A 21,697-nucleotide genomic window follows, 5' to 3' on the forward strand; every position below is an offset into this window, starting at 1 on the left:
CATTCCCTTCACAGATGCTGCTTGACCCACTGAGTTCCTCCAGCACTTTGTGTTTTGCTCAGGATTCCAGTGTCTATACTTCCTCGTGTCTCTTGCTTACATTGGTTTCCTCCTATTTATTGAACTTAAGCCCCTTAGAAGGACCAAGGTACCAAATGAACCAAATGTTCTTGGTTTTCAAACCATTCCTCTGGCAGTGTTTCTGCACATTTAAAGAAAGCCTTTATTTATCTCCTTTGGATCATTATAATGTATTTGTGCCCTATTGAAGCACGGTGACTGAGATGACAGTGGGTTATAAAACCTGTACTCTGTGGCTCTGTTCATTTTCTTACATTCACATTCTATTGGCCTTCAATCCTGTGATAGGCATTTTTAGGCATGCAAATTCCTTGGGACAATATGATTGTTGTGGGTTTTATTGCCGTATGTACAAGTATGGTGAGGTACAGAGACGATGAAGAGCTTATCTGCAGCAGCATCACAGGCCTGTAGACTTTCTGGTCTTTCCTGAAGACATGTTGCATTTTTTTAGTCATCGCAAAGTATTCACTGCATGAAGATTAAATTTCACTTCTCCATTTGTCTCTCTATTGTTGAACGATTCTGAATCCCAGTGCCATTCACTAAAGGCCTCTGTCCATCCTGTTCACTCTATTTTAGTGTTAGTAGCAATCTAGCAGGTTTTTGATTAGGAACAACGGTTGTGTAAGCTCTGAGCCCTGAGGTACTCCACCCAACATCTTCCTGCCTTTCAGTGCCAGTTTTATTAAGTCATCATTTCCATCTTGTATTCTTGCTAGATCTTTGTTGGGTTTTAAGAACATATAATGCAGAGCACAGGAACAGGCCCTTGACGCACAATGTCTGTGCTGAACATAAAGCCAAGTCAAACTAATCTCCTCTGCCTGCATGTGATCCATATCCCTCCATTCCCTGCATATCTATGTGCCTATCTAAAAGCCTCTTAAACCCCACTATTGTATTGGTTTCCACCGCCACTCCTGGCAGCGCATTGCAGGCACCCACCACCCTCTGTGTAAAAAAAAGTGCTCTGCATATCTCCCTAAACTTTGCCCTTCTCACCTTAATGTTATGGTCTTTGCCATTAGTTTGATTAAAACCCTAGGGGTGGAAATCTATGAAGATACAATGTCACATTGGATTGAGCCTCGGGATTACCAATCTAGATGGAGTGCATTTCAGAGGCTTAATAGATTTCATACTTTTGTTCCTCGTACAGTTTCAATATCGGATAACTGCTTCTGCAAAGGAACTTTACATCTTGTCTTTTTTTGTCAACAGCCAGGTTTCCACCGGTTATTAATTCTGCTGGGATATGGTTTCACAAATCCCAGGGTAACTAGTGTTTGAAGCCAAGGAGATTTGTCAGCAGCATTTTCCCATTATTGTGGCCTCTGGTTGTAGCTGTGTAATTGCTCTACTGGATGGAGGAAGTGAAAGTGCCGACACAGCTCCTTAAGCCAGCTGTGCTGCTCAGCTGGATCGGGGTTGATCTGTACTGTATCCTTGTCCAGCTCTTTTTCTATAATACAGCACAAGAACAGGCCCTTCGGCCCACATTATCTACATTATCTATGCTGAACATGATGCCAAAGCCAATTAATCTCCTCTACCTGCACATGATTCATATCTCTCCATTCCCTGCACATCAATGTGCCTACTTAAAAGCCTCCTGAATGCCACGATCGTATGTGCCTCCACTTGGCAGCGTTGCCTCTCCATTTGCTCCACCGACGCTGCCTGACCTGGTGAGTTCCTCCAGCACTTTGTGTTTTACTCAAGATTCCAGCATCTGAAATTCCTTGTGCCTACCTCCTTAAATCTGAATTGGGTTGAACAGTCTGTTTTGGAACTCTCTAATAGTGTGTACAGCAGGTATTTTGTGGATAGTTTGAGATACATAGAGTGGGTTATGTTGGTGGGGATACAATGAAAAGAAATAGTGGTGCAGACAGCAGACAGCAGAGCAGAAATGATTCACACTCTGAACTGGTCTCTGGTCTGTTGTGATCTGGTGCGGCAGGCCGGGGTAGGCTGGGACATGAGGCCAAGGGGGTGAGAGTACTGCAACAAGGGCAGAACGTCAGCACGGACTCCAGCTGCTGCTGCCCAGCTGCCGGCAGTGTGAGAGCAGAGCAGGATTTGGCTGCAAAGCTCCTGGTTCAATATTGTGCCAACATGTCACTAATGTGTGCAAGGACTGCTGGCATCTGTGACACCAGATCCCAGCACAGTTAGCAGCTGAAGGAAGGGCTGGTGAAGCTTTGGCTGTTGACAAAAACATGGATGGTATCTGAGGGGCAGCTTTTTCACACAGGGTGGTGAGTGCTGTATATGGAACGAGCTGCTAGATGCCCCCTCCCATCCCCCCACCCCCTTCCCCTCCCCCCCACTCCATCCCCCTCAACCACCCTTATCCTCCCTCATCCCCCCTTCCCCTCCTCCCCACTCCATCCCCCTCAACCCCCTTATCCTCCCTCCTCCTCCTCCTCCCTCCCTCCACCCCCTCCCATCTCCCCCTCCCCCCTCCCTCCCTAGGAGAAAGATTTAAACTTTAAAATGTGAGTAACTTTAAAAATATAACAGATTTGAATGAAACTTCTTCCATTAGTACCAAATGGACGACGGTGAGTAAGATGGGCCTAAAATTGTTGCTGTATCGTGTACCGTTTTGGCTGTAGTTCAGGAATAAACAAACAAACAAACAAGAGTTTTTGTATATAGATGGGCCAGCATGGACAATTGAGACAGGCTTGGATGGGGCATCTTGGTTGGCATGGACGAGTCGGGCAGAAGGGCCTGTTTCTCCGCTGCATGATTGTATGACTATGAAGTTCCTTTGCAGAAGGTTTTATAGGATATTGAAACTGTAGACAGGATTACCTGTATTCTTTTGAAATTTCCTTCAACCTCTATCTTAAATCATCCAATTTAGTGTTTGTAATTGAGCTGATGTGTGAAGGGCCGGACTGAGCAGTGTTGTCCCTTTACTGCACTATTACTGTCAGCCACAACTCACCCACCATATTTTCGATAATTCATATGTCCAGACCAGGCACAAAATTCTCCAGCTACACATTTTGAGGAATTTTCACACACTTATAATGTTTCCCTGCTGATATCCCTTAATAATTGCTCTTCCGAAGCGGTCGACACAACGCTTACATCCGTGACCTCAAGGAGATCTGATTGAGATGAAACCAGGCTAAGGAGGTGGCGAGGTAAAGGAATGAAATGATGGAATAAAATCAAATTTAATAATTAACATTGCCAGATGCGATCACCACATTTATTAATGGTGCGTGAGTTTCCCTGTGTACTTGCAAATGCTTCTTGGTGCATGTGTGTCCTTTCTAGTCCCTATTAAAAAAAAAAAGTTCTTAATCAAATTAATATTGTTCCAGTTTTTGTGTCATTAGAGCTCTCTGTGTCTTTTGGCAGGGTGAAACTTAGTAACCCTTAATTTACTCTTGTTGTGTAACAATTGCAATTGAGACTGCTCCGAAAGTGTGTTCTGACTGTAAAGTGCTGAGGTATTTATTAAAATGTTCCTCTGATGTCCCAGAGAGCATGCGGAGAAAGGAACTGTACAGGCATTTGAGGGAAAATAATTTCCAGGGCTATAGGATTGCACCCTGGAAAGCCAGAATGAACTTGATTCTTTAAGACCTGAAAATGAGTGATTGTGGATTATACACTGGACGATTTCCATGTATTACTGCAGCAAAACCCCAGCTTCATTAAAGTCACTCAGTGCTTCTCCTCCTGGTTCAAGGATAGTCATCGTGGCCAGTGTAATGTAAGAATGACCTGCAAGCACGCCGCTTCATTTTGTTCCTCCCACTGCTATGAAATGTCTTCTGTAATAATTCCACCACCTCTTGGAAACATAATCAATTATTTGACAGTCGGGAGCTGTCGGTAACTTGTTTCTTTAAATGAAAGCTGTAAAACAAAGTCCAATTGATGAAATATCGTCAAGAACCAGTCTTGCGTTGAAGACTGGGAGGTCAGCAAAGGGCAGAGCAACCCATTGCACCATTTGATTGCACCCTGGGATGATCTTGAATTCTCTGTCCCTGCTCTACCGGCCAACAATTATTTTGAAAAGACCTATTCCTAGCAAGACTCCCAATGGTGGAGGTGTATTGGACGGGCAAAATCTTAAATAGTGTTGCTACACTATTTTGAATTGGTATGCTGAAGCTGGGTATTCTGAAGCAGTAATACAGGGAAAACATCCATGATATAAACCACCATTACCAACTTTATTGTTCTTAAAGAAGTAAGTTCATTCTGGCTTTCTCGGGTGCAATTCTACTGGAAGGCCCTGGAAATTATTTCCCCTCAAATGCCTATACAATTCCTTTCAGAAAACCCTGAATGACTTGGTTTCCACCACCCTAACAAGCAAAGAGTTCTGGATCGTAATCACTCTCCCCACAGCAAAATATCCATTTGATTGCTGCTATTCCTCAAAGAAGAACATCTGATGTTATTATAACGACACAAGGAGCAGCAGATGCTGGAATCGTGAATAAAACACAAAGTAACTCAATGGGTCAGGCAACATCGCTGGAAGACATGAATAGGCGACGCTTCAGGTCAGATCTCTTCCTCAGACTGAAGATGTTCAGATATTATTACCGCTATCTCATTAATCCAGGAAAATTACCAGCTAATAAATAAAAATAAAACTGCTGGCACTTTCAAAGATCTCTACGCATCTCTTGTTCCAGCTTCCTGCTTTCATCTACACCCTCAAAAACAAGCACAATTCTTTATTGTCTTTCCTTGTTTATTCTGTGAAAAAATATAGGCTGACAGAAAATGCAGATGAAATTTAGAAGTGCAAAACAAAACATTTTGCCAAACAATTTAGAAACAGGATAATGAGCATTATGGAGACTACAGTGCCTTTGCTGCACAAGGATTACTGAGCAAATGATTACTGGAGCATATGGCATCTTGGGGTAAATAAACAGAGCCACAGACTTCAACAACTGAGGTGTAAAACGCTGGGGTAGGCCACGATTGGAGCACCAGTAACTGAGCATAAGGAAGGATAGGTAAGTCCAAGAGAGGGTGCAAAAAGAATTTGGTAGAATGATTCCAAGAATGAGGAGTTTCGATAATAACATTAGATCACAGAAGCTTGGGATTTAGATAGAGATCTGTGATTTGGTAGAGGTGCGCAAGATCGCCCCACAGTGCCCCCCCCCCACAGTGTCCGCCCCCCCCCACAGTGTCCGCCCCCCCCCACAGTGTTCACCTTCCCCAACAGTGTCCACCCCTCAACACAGTGTCCGCCCTTCAACACAGTGTCTGCCCCTCAACAGTGTCCACCCCACCCCACAGTGTTCACCTTCCCCAACAGTGTCCGCCCCGCAACACAGTGTCCGCCCCTCCCCACAGTGTTCGCCCCTCCCCATAGTGTTCGCCCCACCCCACAGTGTTCACCTTCCCCAACAGTGTCCACCCCGCAACACAGTGTTCGCCCCTCAACACAGTGTTCGCCCCTCAACACAGTGCCCCCACACCGCCCTCACAGTGCTCTTGAGATTGTGATTGGGGAAGATTGTTGGAATGTGAAGGGTGCTGAGGCAAATGGGGGTGATGCAGCACTGCTATCTTTGCCAAGCAGTGAGTTGCTGCTGCATTGGTACGACATGCATAATGGTTAGGTGGCACAGTGTGTGGGACTGCTCCCTGTGCAGGTCCATGTGTAACGGTCCGCTGCTGCTGTCTGAGGGCCAGGATCAGATTGTTTTTACCTTTCCCCATGTGGACACTCTGTTTCCTCTGGGTGCTCCAGTTTCCTCCCACATACCAAAGACGTGCGGGTTTGTAGGTTAATTGGCCTCTGTAAATTGCGCCTAGTGTGTTGGGAGCGGATGAGAAAGTGGGATAACATAGAACTAGTTTGAACAGGTGATTGATGGTTGGCGTGGGCTCGGTGGGCTGAAGGGCCAGTTTCCATGTTGTATCTGTAAAAGAATTACTTGTTTACAAAATCCCAAGTACAGCCATTCTTACCTGCAGCAGGGGAACTCTCCTGCGATGGTGTTCTGAAATCAATGTACTGCGGGGGGGTTAGTTGCTTCCAAGGATATAGTATAATTATTTTTGCAGTGCAATGTACAGAGTTGGTATTTTAAATACAAAAAAAATGCTGAAATGATTTTAAGGTGTCAGCTCTGATGGAATGCACGTGCATTTTTACTACGTTTGGAAGTGTCACGGGTAGTGTTACCCTGAGCAAGGATTAATACGTAGCAGACTCTTCATTCTGTATCCAGAGTGCCTGAAAGTCGCACTTGCTTTATTCTATTCTCAGTTAGCTTCACAGCAGAAATCTGCATGAAGGACTCGTCGTTAGAAAATATTTTTGATGTGACTGAAACTGCCGAATCAGAGCAAGGGTCCCAACCCGCAGTGTTGACTGTTCATTTCCCACCACGGATGCTGCCTGTCCCGCTGAGGTTCCATCGTCCCATTGCAAACAATGATATAAATCTGATGTTCCTGCCTTTTTTTCTTAAGATCTAAGCTCTGTATGTAACTTGATGTGTGTCACTTTCTTTGCTGTGGTCCTGTTTTCTCCACTGTGCCTCAGAGGAATATTTTTGAACTTTTTCCCCCCACATGATAGAGTACAAAAGCTATTCCTGTTGATTTATTTGAGGCCAATTGGGATTTTGGAAGTTTTTGTAATACGCAGTATAATATGTGATGTCAGTCGAGGATACTTGCTTTTTATACGAGTCTTGTAAACTGGGACTGGTATCTTGCAAATCGGTTTTAATTAACACACTCCCTTGGTGAAAAGTAGTAATGACTGAGCATTGACTAATGTTAATCTAATGACAAACATACCATCTGTTAGTGCAGCCTTATGTGGTGATAACCTTACATGAAAATCACAGTGAAAGGAAAGAGCATGGCAATGTGATGAAAAATTGTCAAGTGATCTGCTTGAATTAATTGATGACATTTTAAACTTAGCAAGAGATGATGAGTCTTTTGTTGTTAAATAAGACGTGACAACCATGTATGGTTTTGTGAAGACACAAGGAACTGCAGATGCTGGAATCTTGAGCAAAACACAAAGTGCCAGAGGAACTCAACATGTTAGGCAGCATCTGTGGAGGGAGTTGACAGACGATGTTTCCGGCGGAACATGTTTCACATTGAATCCGTCTGAAGAAGGACCTGAATCGTTGCCTACACAGATGCTGCCCGACCCGCTGGGTTCCTCCAGCACTTTGAGTACAATTATAAGCTTTACGCATCAGGTAGATTGCCCGTGTCATGTATGGTGGGTGCACTGGATTACCCAGGAACCCGTCCGTATAAAGAGGCCTCTAGCTGGTCAGCTCATGTATTAACAAGCTCAGTGTGAGAGGATTAAATTTTCCTTTGAGTAGGAAGGAACTGCAGATGCTGGTTTAAACGAAGATAGACACAAAATGCTGGAGTAATTCAGCGGGACAGGCAGCATCTCTGGAGAGAAGGAAAGGGTGACGTTTTGGGACGAGATCTTCAGACCAAAGAAGGGTCTCGACTGAAAAGTCACCCATTCCTTCTCTCCAAAGATTCTGCCTGTCCCACTGAGTTACTCCAGCATTTTGTGTCTATCTTACATTGTTCTTTGTTTGATTCTCAAGGTTCATAACAGGATGTCTGGGTAGGCGATCTGTTTCCTGGTAAGCTTGGGTCCACAGTGGAAAGTTGTACATTAATTTGGGAATCCCTGTGTGGGATAGTGAAGGTGGAGGGGAAGTGGGGGAGGGAGGGGGGATTATATTCTACCAACCACGATTGCCACAGTGATCTTTATACAAATGAACAGGAAGTGTGTACACCAAGAGCAAGGTTATTTAGAGTATTTGCAAACCCAGGTTTACTTTAGGAATACTGCAGAACTGGCTCTAACTGGGATGGGTGTAGCTGATCATGTGCTTCCTGTTCATTCAGATAAAAGTTTCCCCTGGCTTTCCTTTCCTGTCGGGAACAAATGGGCCGGGCATCGAGGGAAGGTGCATCTCCATTGCCAGCTTGTACTGAAACAACCAAAGCCTTTCTTCTCATTTGAGAAACTTTCCTAGGTCCACGTTTAATTGTCCCCAGGTCAAAATGCATCCATTTCTCTTCTTTACATGAATTAATATGTTAAACGAATAATGGTGATCACTGGTGTGTGGGACATTTGTGCTCTTGCTGTTGTGTTTGATTGGGTTGATGAGATTGTTGTCAGTATTGTTCAATCTCCGTGTATAAGGTGAACCCTTTTGTAACGACTGTCCTGCCCTACTGCTCCGTGACAATATCCAATAAGCTGCTGGTTGAACAGCATAGTATTAAGATGCAGCATTTAGTCAAGAGTTGGGAGCCTATACTCTTGTAAATTGATGAAAGCTTTCTTTCTTTACTGGCATAAAAATAAAAGAAATGCAAAGTTGTGTATTAAAGGGGGAGTTAAATTCTCAGCCGGCCAGCTAGGACCTGTGGTGCAGACTCACTTGATAAGTATTTCCTGCATTTTCTACATTTTGTTTTAATTTCCAGCATCCATATACAATTTTGTATTTCTTGTATCCATGCTATATCTTTCAATCCATCTACCTGAGGGAAATAGATAGGGTGAATGCACAGAGTTTTTTACCCAGACGGGGGGAATCAAAAACAAGAGAACCTAGGGTTAAGGTGAGAAGGACAAGATTTAATAGGAACCTGAGGGGCAGAGGGGGATATGCAATGAGGAGGTAGCCACAAGAGGATGTAGTTGAGGCAGGTATTATAACAAAATGGAGACTTGGACAAGTACATGGATAGGAAAGGCTTAGAGGGATATGGGGCAAACTTAGATGGGGCATCTTGGTCAGCATGGACGAGTTGGGCCGAAGGGCCTGTTCCCCTGCTGTGTGACTATGATGCTCCCTTCACTTTTCCTTTCTTCACTCTCGCACACATCTTCATCTGAATAGAAGCAACTTTGTAACTGCAGCCAATTTAATTTTAGTGCAGTACTCAGCCAAGCAAGCCAGAGAATAGGTTAGAGAGCAGTTAGAGAGCAGTGTCTGTGCACTAACCCTTCTTGTATGAAACATAGTGTGGACACGGCAAGATGGAGAAAATGTCATGGGCTTTTTTTACATATCTTCTTCCCTGGCTCTTTCCTTGATCATTTTACTGTCCAAGCTGGAGCCAATTAATCCCTAATCCTTTCCCTTACTTCTTTGTCCTTCTCCATGTAATCTATGAATAAAAATCTGACCAGAAGTTTAATATGACTAGATTGTGAAGAAGAATAAGTTTGTAATCTTTGCTCAGTGGGTGTTATTTTAGCAAAGGTTGACCTTTTTATCTTTTTAACTTTCTCTTCTAAATATGTCATATTGATTTTTCCCAAAATGTATAATTAAATATAAATGGTGTGTTAGTATAGGTACAATGCTGTGTCTATCTGCAGTAGTTTATAGTTCTGCCACTTGAATTTATGTTGTGAAATTCTCATGCCTGTCAAGGGCTGTTGGTTTTGACTGAATTAAAAACAGCAGCCTATTTGAATTTGCAGGAAGTGGAAATGGATGCCATAGCACAGCACAGGAACAGGCCACTCGGCCCAAAGGCCATGCCGAAAATTTCATTTAGTTTTAGTCTAGTTTAGTTTATTTTCACATGTACCGAGGTACAGGAAAAAGCTATTTTGTCGCGCGCCATCCAGTCAGCAGAAAAACTATACAGATTACAATCAAGACGTCCACTATGTAAAAGAGTAGAGCAATTGTAATGAATGATTGCAGATCCACTTCTGGAACCAGCACGCAGAGGGTTGCTTGGCTTCAATGCTATCTTGGGAAAATGATGTCTACATAAACTAATCTCTGCCTGCACATGATCCATATCCCTCCATCCCCAGCATATCCAAGTGCCTATCTAAAATCCACTTAAACACTTCTATCAATTCTGCCTCCATCACCACCACTGGCAGTGCATTCTAGGCACCCCCCATCCTCTGTAAATATCTCCTTTCAACTTTGCCCCTTTCTCCTAAAGCTATGCTCTCTGGTCTTTGATGTTTCCACCCTGGAGAAAAAGGTTCTAACTGTTCACCCAATCTATGCCTCTCATAATTTTATATACTTCTATCATATCCTTTAAGTGTCTTGAAACATTCTGTCCGAATTGCTTGCCAAGTTGGGAATGGCACAGTATGTCAGTGGATCGAGCTGCTGCCTCACAGCTCCAGTAAACTGGGTTTTAATCCAACTTCCGCCGCCAACTGCAAAAAAGTGCACATGCACAACTGCAAAAACGTGCACATACGTCCTGTGACTGTGTGGGTTCCTCCTGAGTTTCCTCCCCATCCCTAAAATGTGTGGTTTGGTGGGTTAATTAACCACTACACTGGTGAATGGAGTGTTGATGGAAGGGTTGGGAGAATAAAAAATGAGATTAGTGTAAGTGTGAGCATGATGGTAACATGGATTCAGTGAACTGAAGGAGCTGTTTCAAATTGGCTGCTGGTTTCAATTCAGTCAGAACCAACAGTCCTTGACAGGCATGAGAATTTCACAAAATAAATCAGAGGCAGAACTGTGCATATAAAGAGCTGTTTCTATGTTACATGATTCTATCCAGGGAGAATGCTTCTTTCATCTCAGTTTTGAACAAATTAATCCATTTGTGTAAAAATCTGTAATAATTCAACACAAAATTCAAGGAAGGTTTAGGCCTTTTCTGAATTTGGTGAAGAAATATTCTGCTGAGACTATGAAAGAGCATTCCTTTAACTTTGTTTAATTGATTTTCATTCCTTTAACTTGAATCACTGTGTTCAGCATTAGGATGGGAGCTAAAGAGGAACAATAAAACTGAAGTTGCAAGTAAAATTATTAACTTTTTTTGTAAAATTGCAGATATGCAGAGACGGGGACACTGCACTTCACGACCACAGAGCGACCTATTGCCCCGGTAGGCAGGTTTGCTGCCTTTCACACAGCAAGGTGAGTTTTTACACTTTATATCATATGATTGCTCAAAAACTGAAATCGCATTGATGGAATTGATGCTATTCTGTAAACCAGATCGAATATAGAAAAGACACAAAATGCTGGAGTAACTCAGCGGGGCAGGCAGCATCCCCGGAGAACATGGACAGGTGATGTTTTGGGTCAGGAACCTTCTTCAGACTCATTGCAGGAGTGAGAGGAAAGAAAGTTAGGAGAGTCGGGGGGCAGGGCAAAGTGTGGCAGGTTAGAGGTGAGCATAGGCAAGGGGTTTTGACAGGCAGATGGTTGGACACAGGCTAGAGAGGAACACAAAGGTTTACATAGGTGCGAGATGTGAAGGCAGAGGATTGATGAGGTGTGAATCGTTTCGGAATGGTTAGGGAGGGGAGGAGAGAGATTGGTGCAAGGTCAGCCTGGGTTGGGGGGGGGGGGGGGGTGATGGGGAAATGAGTGTGGGGGGGTGGGCAGAGATTACCTAAAACTGGAGGATTCAATGTTCATACCATTGGTCTTCAACATCATCTTCTACCGTGTGGTCAAACTTGTTCTCAGATTTGTTTCCATGGTCACTCTGTAAAAATATACAAACTTCAAACTTATTGGCAGAAAGCTACAAATGCTGATCACCTGTTCTGCCAAAGGGAACCTGGCAATTGTTCTTTGCTTAGGGTCTTAAGGTGGAAAAGCTTTTCCTTATCTCCCCTCAGATCCAATTACTTTAAATCTTGCATTAAAAGAGGTTCTCTTCTATTTATTATTCCTAGGTCTCTCATACTTTTATACACCACAATTAAGTCGGCTGTGTTCCAAAGAAAGCTACCCTAGTTAATGCAGTCGTTCCTCATAGGTGTAATGTTCCAGCCTCGGCAATACCCATTGGTGTCACAGGATCACACAACACTATTCTTCCTCATACATCTCTCCCTCATGGGCAGCTCAGCTGTGCATTATATACCCACGGTCTCAGCAAGGCGTAGATAAACACAGAGGTGGTGATGATAATGGGTGCTTCACATTCTTCCTTTGAACTTCCTCAGTATGCAGTGGGAGTAAGCCTGGGGCTGACATTGGGATAATTATGTCTCCTCTTTTAAGTTCCTTTAAATTTGGCTGTTGCCTAAATTCTTTCTTTTTCTATCCTTTGAAAAGCAGCTCATTTTGAGACATGCCTTTTTTTGTTTGATAAAATATTTGGTATTTTTCAACTTAATTTTACGTCTCCCTTGCTGGGGTGTTGGAAGTTTTCTTGGGATTTAAGCCCTGTGTGTGATGCCTTAATTTCTACAGTGGCACAGTATTGAATGGAGAAATGATGCAACATTTATTTTTGAGGATAAACATGATGGTCAGCATGATGATCATGTTCAACATGATGTGTTTGAATGTCAATAACGAGGACCTATCACCCTCGGAGGTGAAATACTGTGGATGTCTGGTTTCTGAAGTTAAAGAGGAAAATTCTGAGAAGGCTGAGTATCATCAGTGGGGGAAAGAAACAGGAAATGTTTCAGATTGGTGACCAGGACTTGGCTCCATCCCAGGAGAATCATCACTCAATTTGTCACTTCTGCAGTTATAACAGCCTCACTGGCAGCTTTTAGCCTGATATTTTAAAGAATATCAATTATTATATGGAGAACACAAGGCTGAGTATTTTTCATAAAGAGTCCCAGATGGCTGTAGAAAAATGCAAAGAAGAATCCAAAACTGTGATTAAGCCTGAGAGAGTGTGGAAAATATTGTTCCCTGGACTGGAGATCTTGAGTCATAAGGAGAGATTTTTGTCCCTGGCGTGAAGGAAGCTGGGGGAGGTGACCTCACAAAGGTTTATAAAATGATGAGGGACATGCACAAGATGGGTGGCCAAAGTTTTTCCCCCAGGGTATGGGAGTCTAAGACTAGAGGTCATAGGTTTGTGGAGAGGGGAGAGTTTTAAAGGGAACATGAGGGGCAACCTTTTGACACAGATTGTGTAGGGTATATAGAAGTAGCTGTCAGAGGAAACAGTTGAGGCAGGGACCACTACAATATTTATCAGACATTTGGTAAGGTTTGTGAATGGGAAAGGTTTAGATGGAATGGAGAGGCAAATTGGACCAGTCAGAGAGGCAGCTTGGTGGGCGTGGATGAGGTGGGCTGAAGGGCATGTTTCACTGCCGTATGACTCTTAATTCCCGAGTCCATGATCATTAGAGGGCATCAGGCATCATGTCGAGCTGGAGGTTCTCGAGAAAGATGGGCAGAATTGGGTGAGGATTTGAAGTTCCAGCCATTGATTGGCTGGACCCAGTAGAGGGCGCAGAGGCAATTGAATGTTTTTAATAGAGGAAAATAAAGCAGATGGAAAAGTAATCCAGCTATGAAGTCCCCCCTCAGAGTTTAAACCATTTTCCAAGCCTAACCAGCAGTGTGGAAATCTTGATTTATTTTGTTGGGTGAGTCACTGATTTGATGGTTGAGTTCCCAGGAGCTTCATCTCAACACTTACTGGGTCTGACTTTAAACAAATCAACCATGATGAGGTGACTACCAAGAGGTTATATGCAGAACGAAACAGTTTATGTTGTAGGAGCTATTACTGCGGCAATTCCCTTCAGTGTAGTCGACTCTTCAAGACCGAATAAACCATTCATTAACGAGAGTCACAAGGCAAGGAATGATACTGGTTGAACTGCCCAACATTGACCTAGAAACTGAGTTCAGGGTTGAGGAAGTTGCTCCCAGAACCCTTTGTAATTCCTCCCTCATAATCATCTAGTGACTGGGTATCTAAAGTGGAGGAGCTGTTCCACAGTCAAGCAACAGCCTGACAAAGTCCACACCAGAATCATAGCTTGTAGGTATTGTTCAGATTCCTCTGTCACAGTCCCTGTAAGTCCTGTCTCACTGGCAGACAGGCCCTCCAACACAGTAGTATATGTAGACACAAGAAAATGCAGATGAAGGTTTACAAAAAACGCCGCAAAGTGTTGGAGTAACTCAGCGGGTCAGACAGCACTCTGTAGAACATGGATAAATGACGTTTTGGATCATTTTGGGTCTGAAGAAGGATTCTGACCTGAAATGTCGTCTATCCAAGCCCTCCGGAGATGTTGCCTGACCAGAGTTATTCCAACACTTTGTTTTTTTTTAAATGGTGTATGTGCAGGGTGTAGTGTTCTTGGGAGCTTTCACCGTTGATTCCACACACCATGATGTCTTGGAGCTTCAGGCCGTACATGGAGAAGGAAAGCTTCTTCTGTTTATCACCTACCATCCTCCTTCAGCTGATGAACCAGTGGACGGAAGGCCACAGGCTATGGTCTGAGTGAGGGACCTCAGTGGCCTTCAAGAGTAGCATCACCCAGCAGCAGCACTAAGCTGGCTGATTCTCAAAGGACATTTCTTCCAGATTGAGTTTCCAGCATCTAGTGAATGAACCAACACAATGGATAAACCTACTTGACCTCATTCTTATCAAATACATGCAGGATACCCATTTGTCAATGGTGGATAGGTAGAATTTACCTCTGGAGTGCTAGCCCCATCTCCACACCGAGAAAACACCTCAAGCTGTGGTATGGCACAATGGCGCAGCAGGTAGAGCTGCTGCCTCACAGCAGCAAGACCTGGGTTCTGTCAAGACCTGTGCTGGCTGTGTGGAGTTTGCACGTTCTCCCTGTGAACGCATGGGTTTCCATCGGGTGCTCCGATTTCCTTGCACTTCCCAAAGACTTGCGGGTTGCAGGTTAATTGGCCTCTGTAAATCGCCCCTAGTGTGGATGGAGTGGATGAGAAAATGGGATAACGTAGAAGTAGAGTAAACTAGATAGTCGGCATGGACTCAGTGGGTGAAAGGGCACTGTTTCTTTCAATCAATCAATACCTTTGTGGGCACCAGAAATGTGGCGACTCTTTGTGTACTGTCTCGGTGAAGTCTACTATTACACCACAATCGTTGCACTTTTGTACTTGTCTGTGATTGTGCTTATCTATAGCATGATTTTATTGGATTGTACGCAAAACAGAGAATTTTGCTGTCATCAAAACTGGACATACATGAAGAATGTACATGACCATAGTCTGCAACCTGCTGCTCTGGCTGCTCTCTCAACCATTACCATCAGGTCAGGGGGTCTACTCTGGGTTCATGAGTGCTGAAGGGAGAGCGAGGACAGCATCAGACGAGGAAATCAAACTCTGCACAAGCGGGAAGTCTGGGCAAAGATACAGGAGCCCACACTGAGCACTGAATGCAGGGCACCAGATAGGAAGCAGGGTAAGAATTGCTGCTTCATCGGGAAGGAGTGTTTGGGTCCTGGATGGTGAGAGGTGGAAGGATGGGTGTTGCATCTCCCGCTGTTCCACGGGAAGGTGCTGTGGGGGGGATGCGGTTGGTGGAGGTGGAGGTGGAAGAATGGACCAGAGTGTTGCAATGGGAATGCTGACATGGAGAGGTTCCACTTACAATATCCTCCTGCTCATTACATTGTCTCCTGGTTGTGCTTGGGAGGGTGTTCATCATGGCCTTAAAACATTAACATGCATGAGCAAATTTTTTTCTAAAATTTCACTGGACTGATGCCTCTGGTAAAGCTAGAAAGGTATCCTCCAGCGTTTCACTAGGAGATAATATTGCCTTGTCCAGCTTGTAAAACAAAATGCATTCATTCATTCACTGTTACACGCAGTGTTAGTTTCAGCTGACATTCACCACAGAGTATTGAGAAAACAGATCAAGCCTGCCAAATCCACTGTCTCCTCCCACACCAGCTGCACCAGTGCCATGAGAACCCTGCGAGGAATAATTTTAAATCACTCAAATTGAATAAAAGGTAAGAATACAGATTCAAATCGTGGAGCGAAGCATAATCTGAAGGAAATTCAGCTGCAAATCATGAGAAGAGCAATGACGGCCTTCTGCATCATTCAGTAAACCCAGTGTAAACCTGGGTATCTGAGGAAGAGCAAGAAATATGGATCTCATCAATAATGCCCCATTCGCAAATAAATCTTTTACAGCCTGCTGTCACGGCCAAGGATTGATCAACATGAGGACATGCTGCAACAAAGCAGGTTTATTGTCGGCCCCCAATCCTATTGTTCAAAGAAAATAGGCATTCACTGCATGGAATTGTATCCTCATTAGAAATCCGATAAACCATGGGGAGAAGTTCATCCGTTGCCTTTGCAGGTCCTACATTATTCCACCTTGAATTAAACCCTTGATTAGGGGACATCAAGAACCAGAGGGTGTAAGTTTACGGTGAGAGTGAAATCTGAGGGGCAGCCTTTTCACACAGAAAATGGTGGGTATATGGAAGGGGCTGCCAGAGGAGGAAGTTGAGGCAGGTACTATAACAGCGTTTACAAAAACATTTGGGCAGGTACATGGATGGGAAAGGTTTAGAGGGATATGGCCAAATGCGGACAAATTGGATGTGTTTAGATGGGGCATCTTGGTCGGCATGGACGAGTTGGGCCAAAGGGTCTGCTTCCGTGCTATATGACCCTGACATCGGGAGATACCCAGTTGGGTCCAATTAAAAAATAATTCCGAAATAGAGCAGGTCTATTGGGACCAATTCATAGCTGCCTAGATCCTGATTTTTAAAATACTGACACTCGGGGAGGGTTTTGGTGGGTGCATGTGTTTGCCCGAGCGTGAGCAGCCGTTCAATATTTAAAACCAGAGCAGAAAATGCCTCAGGGAAACTGCAAATGACAGTCAGAATAACGCTGTTAGCTGAATTCTTTTCCCCAAAGTACAGCAGATAAAAGCACAGTGCAGGGAAATCCAGACATGTCAGATAGTCATCCCCAAAGATGCTTTTCCTCCCCCATCCAGCTGACTGTGATCATCAACATATTGGCATCACTAGAAAGAAGTTTAAGTTGTGATTAACAAACCTTACCTGTACATCTTCACATCACATCCATTGGATTTACATCAAGTCAACAAAACCTTTAAGTTTTAACGTTTCTTAAAATTAAAATGTTTAAGAAACATTTTGACAGGTGCGAGGGTAGGAAAAGTTTAGAGAGATATGGGCCAAATGCAGACAGGTGGGACTAGTGTGGATGGGGCATGTTGGTCAGCGTGGGCAAGTTGGGCTGAAGGGGCAATTTCTATGCTCTGTGACTATCACTCTATAACGAAGAAAGATGTATGATTTATTTACCAATAAACATTGATACTAAATATAAAACCAGACAAGCAGTTACTGTGAGCCTGATGCCTGCATTCTCACCTCATAGCCAATTGCCATGCCTCTACTTTCTTGGAGGCTCATGGAGTTCCGGCATGACACCTAATATCCTTACAAACATCCACAGATCCTGACTGGTTGCATCATGGTCTAGTGCGGCAATTCCCACGCCCTGGAATGCAAGAGTCTGCAGAGAGTGGTGGGCAGCATCTAACTTTGAGGCGCTGCCTATCATCAAGGATCCCTACCATCCGGGCAGTGCCCTCTTTTCACTGCTACCGGTGGGCAGGAGGTACAGAAGCCTCAAGTCCCACACCACAAGGTTCAAGAACAGCTACTTACCTCCCATCAGGTTCTTGAACCGACCTGCACAACCCTAACCTTACCCCGGCAACAGAACACCACAGCCTCTTGAACTACCACAAACTTATTTTGTTTTTCTAATTAATTTTTTGCACTCTTGTCTTGCCCTCTCCTTTAATTTAATTAATTCTATAGAATACTCAGAAGTAAACCAGTCCAGTGACTTGATTCTATTGCTTTCCAAAGTCAGTAGGGGCTAGAGCATGGAAACGTGTTTGTAGGTAGTAACGTGGAGTGCTGGTGCTGCAGGTCGTACCCTTATCTGAGTTTGATTCTGACCTCTGATGCTGTGTTTGTGGAGTTTGCACATCCTGCTGTGCTCTGGTTTTCTCCTGCATCCCAGAAACATTCTGATGGTTGGGTTTATTGACCGCTGTCAAATACCCATAATGTAGGTGTGCAGCAATAGAATTAGCAAACTGCTGATGGGAATGTGTGAGAGAACGGTGCAAGCAAATGGGATTGATAGGATTGCACTGAGAGCCAGCAGAAGCTTGATGGGCTGAATGGTTTCCCTCCTTGTCGTGCGGAAATATGGAACAGATGATAATTTGGTAACTGAGAAAACAAAAGTTAATTTTAATCAAATCAGTTTTTCATTTGACCTTTTGTGCATGATGTTTGTATACATCTTGTGCTTCTATTGATTTTCTGAGCATTGTAGCAGGAATTAGCCAGGCAGAACAGCAGTGCATCTGTTCAATTAGTAATGGTCTGCATGTTCATTACTGTGGGACGCAAGCAATGTAGCAAATGCACAGCATCTTAATCCATTCTCGTCCATTTCACTTGCTGTGGATTCCCTGGTGTTTGTTGAAAGTGGAAAATGTTCTGGAAATCCGATTCATTCCTACAAGCTTTTTCTGCTGAAAATACAACATTTGCTTGTTGGAAAGAACTGGTTAAAAGAAAAGGCTTTTCTGGATCGAGATGTCGCTAACCTTACCGCGACAGCAGAACACACCTCTTGGACTTGTTTTCTAATTACATTTTGCACCAATGTCTTGCTTTTTGCGCAGTTTTTTTTTCACTGTCTTTAATTTATGTGTAATTTATGTTTCTTGTGTTGTCTGAGTCAATGTGCCTGTGTTGCTGCTGCAAGCACGATTTCCATTGTACCTGGTCCTCACCATACTTGTGCATTTAACAAAAGACTCAACTCGACTGAATGGCAGAATTTATTGTATATCTCTAATTGCCCCTTGGAAAGTTGGTGTTGAACCAGCATCTTGAACTGCTGCAAGCCTTCTGGTAAAATTACTCTTACAGCGATATTGAGGAGGAAATTCTGGACTGGACCCAGCAACGATGAAGGAACGACAAGATGTTTCCAGTTCAGGATGGAGTCTGATTTGGAGAATTATCTGCAGGTGGCGGTGTTGTTCCCATGTACCTGCGGCCCTTGCCATTAATGCTGGAAGCCGGCACAGATTTTGAAACATAGAAAATAAGTGCAGGAGTAGGCCATTCGGCCCTTCGAGCCAGCACTGCCATTCAATATGTTCTTGGCTGATCATCCAGAATCAGTACCCTGTTCCTGCTTTCACCCCACATCCCTTGATTCTGTTAGCTCTAAGAGTTATATCTAACTCTCTTTTGAATACATCTAGTGAATTGGCCTCCACTGCCTTCTGTGGCAGAGAATTCCACAGATTCACAACTCTGGCTAAAAATGTTTTTCCTCATCTCAGTCCTAAATGGCCTACCCCTTATTCTGAAATTGTGACCCCTGGCTCTGGACTCTGCCAACATCGGGAACATGTTTCCTGCATCTAGCCTGTCCAATCCCTTAAGAATTATATTATTCACAAAATGCTGGAGTAACTCAGCAGGTCAGGCAGCATCTCGGGAGAGAAGGAATGGGTGACGTTTCGGGTCGAGACCCTTCTTCAGACTGATGTCAGGGGGGCGGAACATAGGAAGGATATAGGTGGAGACAGGAAGATAGAGGGAGATCTGGGAAGGAGGAGGGGAAGGGAGGGACAGAGGAACTATCTAAAGTTGGAGAAGTCGATGTTCATACCACTGGGCTGCAAACTGCCCAGGCGAAATATGAGGTGCTGTTCCTCCAATTTCTGGTGGGCCTCACTATGGCTCTGGAGGAGGCCCATGACAGAAAGGTCAGACTGAGAATGGGAGGGGGAGTTGAAGTGCTTGGCCACCGGGAGATCAGTTTGGTTAATGCGGACCGAGCGCAGGTGTTCAGCGAAGCGATCGCCGAGCCTGCGCTTGGTTTCGCCGATGTAAATAAGTTGACATCTAGAGCAGCGGATGCAATAGATGAGGTTGGAGGAGGTGCAGGTGAACCTTTGTCTCACCTGGAAAGACTGTTTGGGTCCTTGGATGGAGTTGAGGGGGGAGGTAAAGGGACAGGTGTTGCATCTCGTGCGGTTGCAGGGGAAAGTGCCCGGGGTTGGGGTGGTTTTGGTAGGAAGGGACAAGTGGACCAGGGAGTTACAGAGGGAACGGTCTCTGCGAAACGCAGAGAAGGGAGGGGATGTGAAGATATGGCCAGTGGTGGGGTCCCGTAGTAGGTGACGGAAATGTTGGTGGATGATATGTTGGATCCGCTGGCTGGTGGGGTGGAAGGTGAGAACGAGGGGGATTCTGTCCTTGTTGCGAGTGGGGGGAGGGGGAGCAAGAGTGGAGCTGCGGGATGTAGAAGAGACCCTAGTGAGAGCCTCATCTATAATGGAGGAGGGGTAGCTCCGTTTCCTGAAGAACGAGGACATCTCGGAAGCCCTAGTGTGAAACACCTCATCCCGGGCGCAGATGCGGCGTAGACGGAGGAATTGGGAGTAGGGGATAGACTTTTTGCAGGGGACCGGGTGGGAAGAAGTGTAGTCCAGATAGCTGTGCGAGTCAGTGGGTTTAAGAATTATATATGTTTTTGGCATCTCGCAAGAATTTGGGAAATGTTGTCAGAGTTCTGGGGTACAGCAGGTGCGCACACTCAGGCTGCCCTATGGTGGGCCACCCCTGGGTACAGCGGCTCCACACACTCAGGCTGCCCTATGGTGGGCCACCCCTGGGTACAGCGGCGCCACACACTCAGGCTGCCCTATGGTGGGCCACCCCTGGGTACAGCGGCTCCACACACTCAGGCTGCCCTGTGGACACTTGCAAAACCAAAGGGAACGCTTTCTTTATTGAACACAAGAGGCTGCAGAGAGTGGTGGACTCAGCCTGGTGCATCATGGGCAGAGCCTTCCCCACCATTGATGGCATCTACATGAGGCGCTGCCTCAAGAAGGCTGCATTCATCATCTAGGATCCCCAGTATCCAGGCCGTGCGCTCTTCTCCGCTGGGCTGACCTGGATGACCCGTAACTAACTGCTCAGTTCAGGGCACTGACAAGAAGTGCCAGCATTATCAGTAATTTTAAAAAAAATCTCTGCAGAGACACATCTTTAAATATCAGGAATACTGTTAACCATGAATTAGTCTCTTCCAGCTGAAGGAAGAATGTGTGCGGAGGTGAGATGCTGTTGCAAGCGAGAGCTGGTAAAGATGACAAGTGTTTCTGCACCAACTTGTAATGAGTTTTGCTGCTTTCCCCCTTGTTACCAAGTTGAAAGAAGTTGTGTGAATGCACTGACTCACTCCCTCGGCCTCGTGGGAGGTTGCAGCAGCTTGCCCGTTTCATTCCCTCAGTCGGCTGCCTGCTGCTTTCCAACAAATTTTAGGATTGAGATTAACAGTTTGCAACCTCCCCTGTGATTTTTATTTAATTAAGTTCATGCAATTATATGGAAAAGGCATCCTGGTGTCAGGCCAGTGTGGCAGCCGCCTTCATGCTTTGCATTGCCATTCTGTGTTGGGCAACGTCGGCTATGAGCTGCTGTTTATGCCCCAAGCCTTTGAGAGAAAGTTCTTCAACACAGGGAGTCTCAATGTGACTCTATCTGTCGATCAAGGCCTCTTGTGCCGGTGCTGGGAGGAGTGTTTGTTTCCGCTTCCATTCCTGTTGCTAGCTGCAAGAGCAAATACACCACTGGGAAGAAGTCTCTTCCCTTTCTGCCCCTGATCTAGCCGGCCGGCTGTTGGGTTATACAGCGTGACGTGAAAACAGATGCTATTGCAAGTGTTGGGCAGGTGCAGCGCCA

At 44.8% G+C, this 21,697-nt stretch overlaps 1 protein-coding gene across 1 annotated transcript in view; it reads left to right on the plus strand.

Moving 5' to 3' along the window:
• capn15 (calpain 15) overlaps window positions 1–21,697 on the plus strand; it is a 144,216-nt gene that overhangs the window by 14,078 nt on the left and 108,441 nt on the right. The window contains 1 exon segment of the mRNA XM_078418020.1: window positions 10,947–11,033. Within this exon segment, the coding sequence (XP_078274146.1) occupies window positions 10,947–11,033 (87 nt within the window).

Source organism: Rhinoraja longicauda, chromosome 21 (assembly GCF_053455715.1).
Source record: "Rhinoraja longicauda isolate Sanriku21f chromosome 21, sRhiLon1.1, whole genome shotgun sequence".
NCBI lineage: Eukaryota > Metazoa > Chordata > Chondrichthyes > Rajiformes > Arhynchobatidae > Rhinoraja > Rhinoraja longicauda.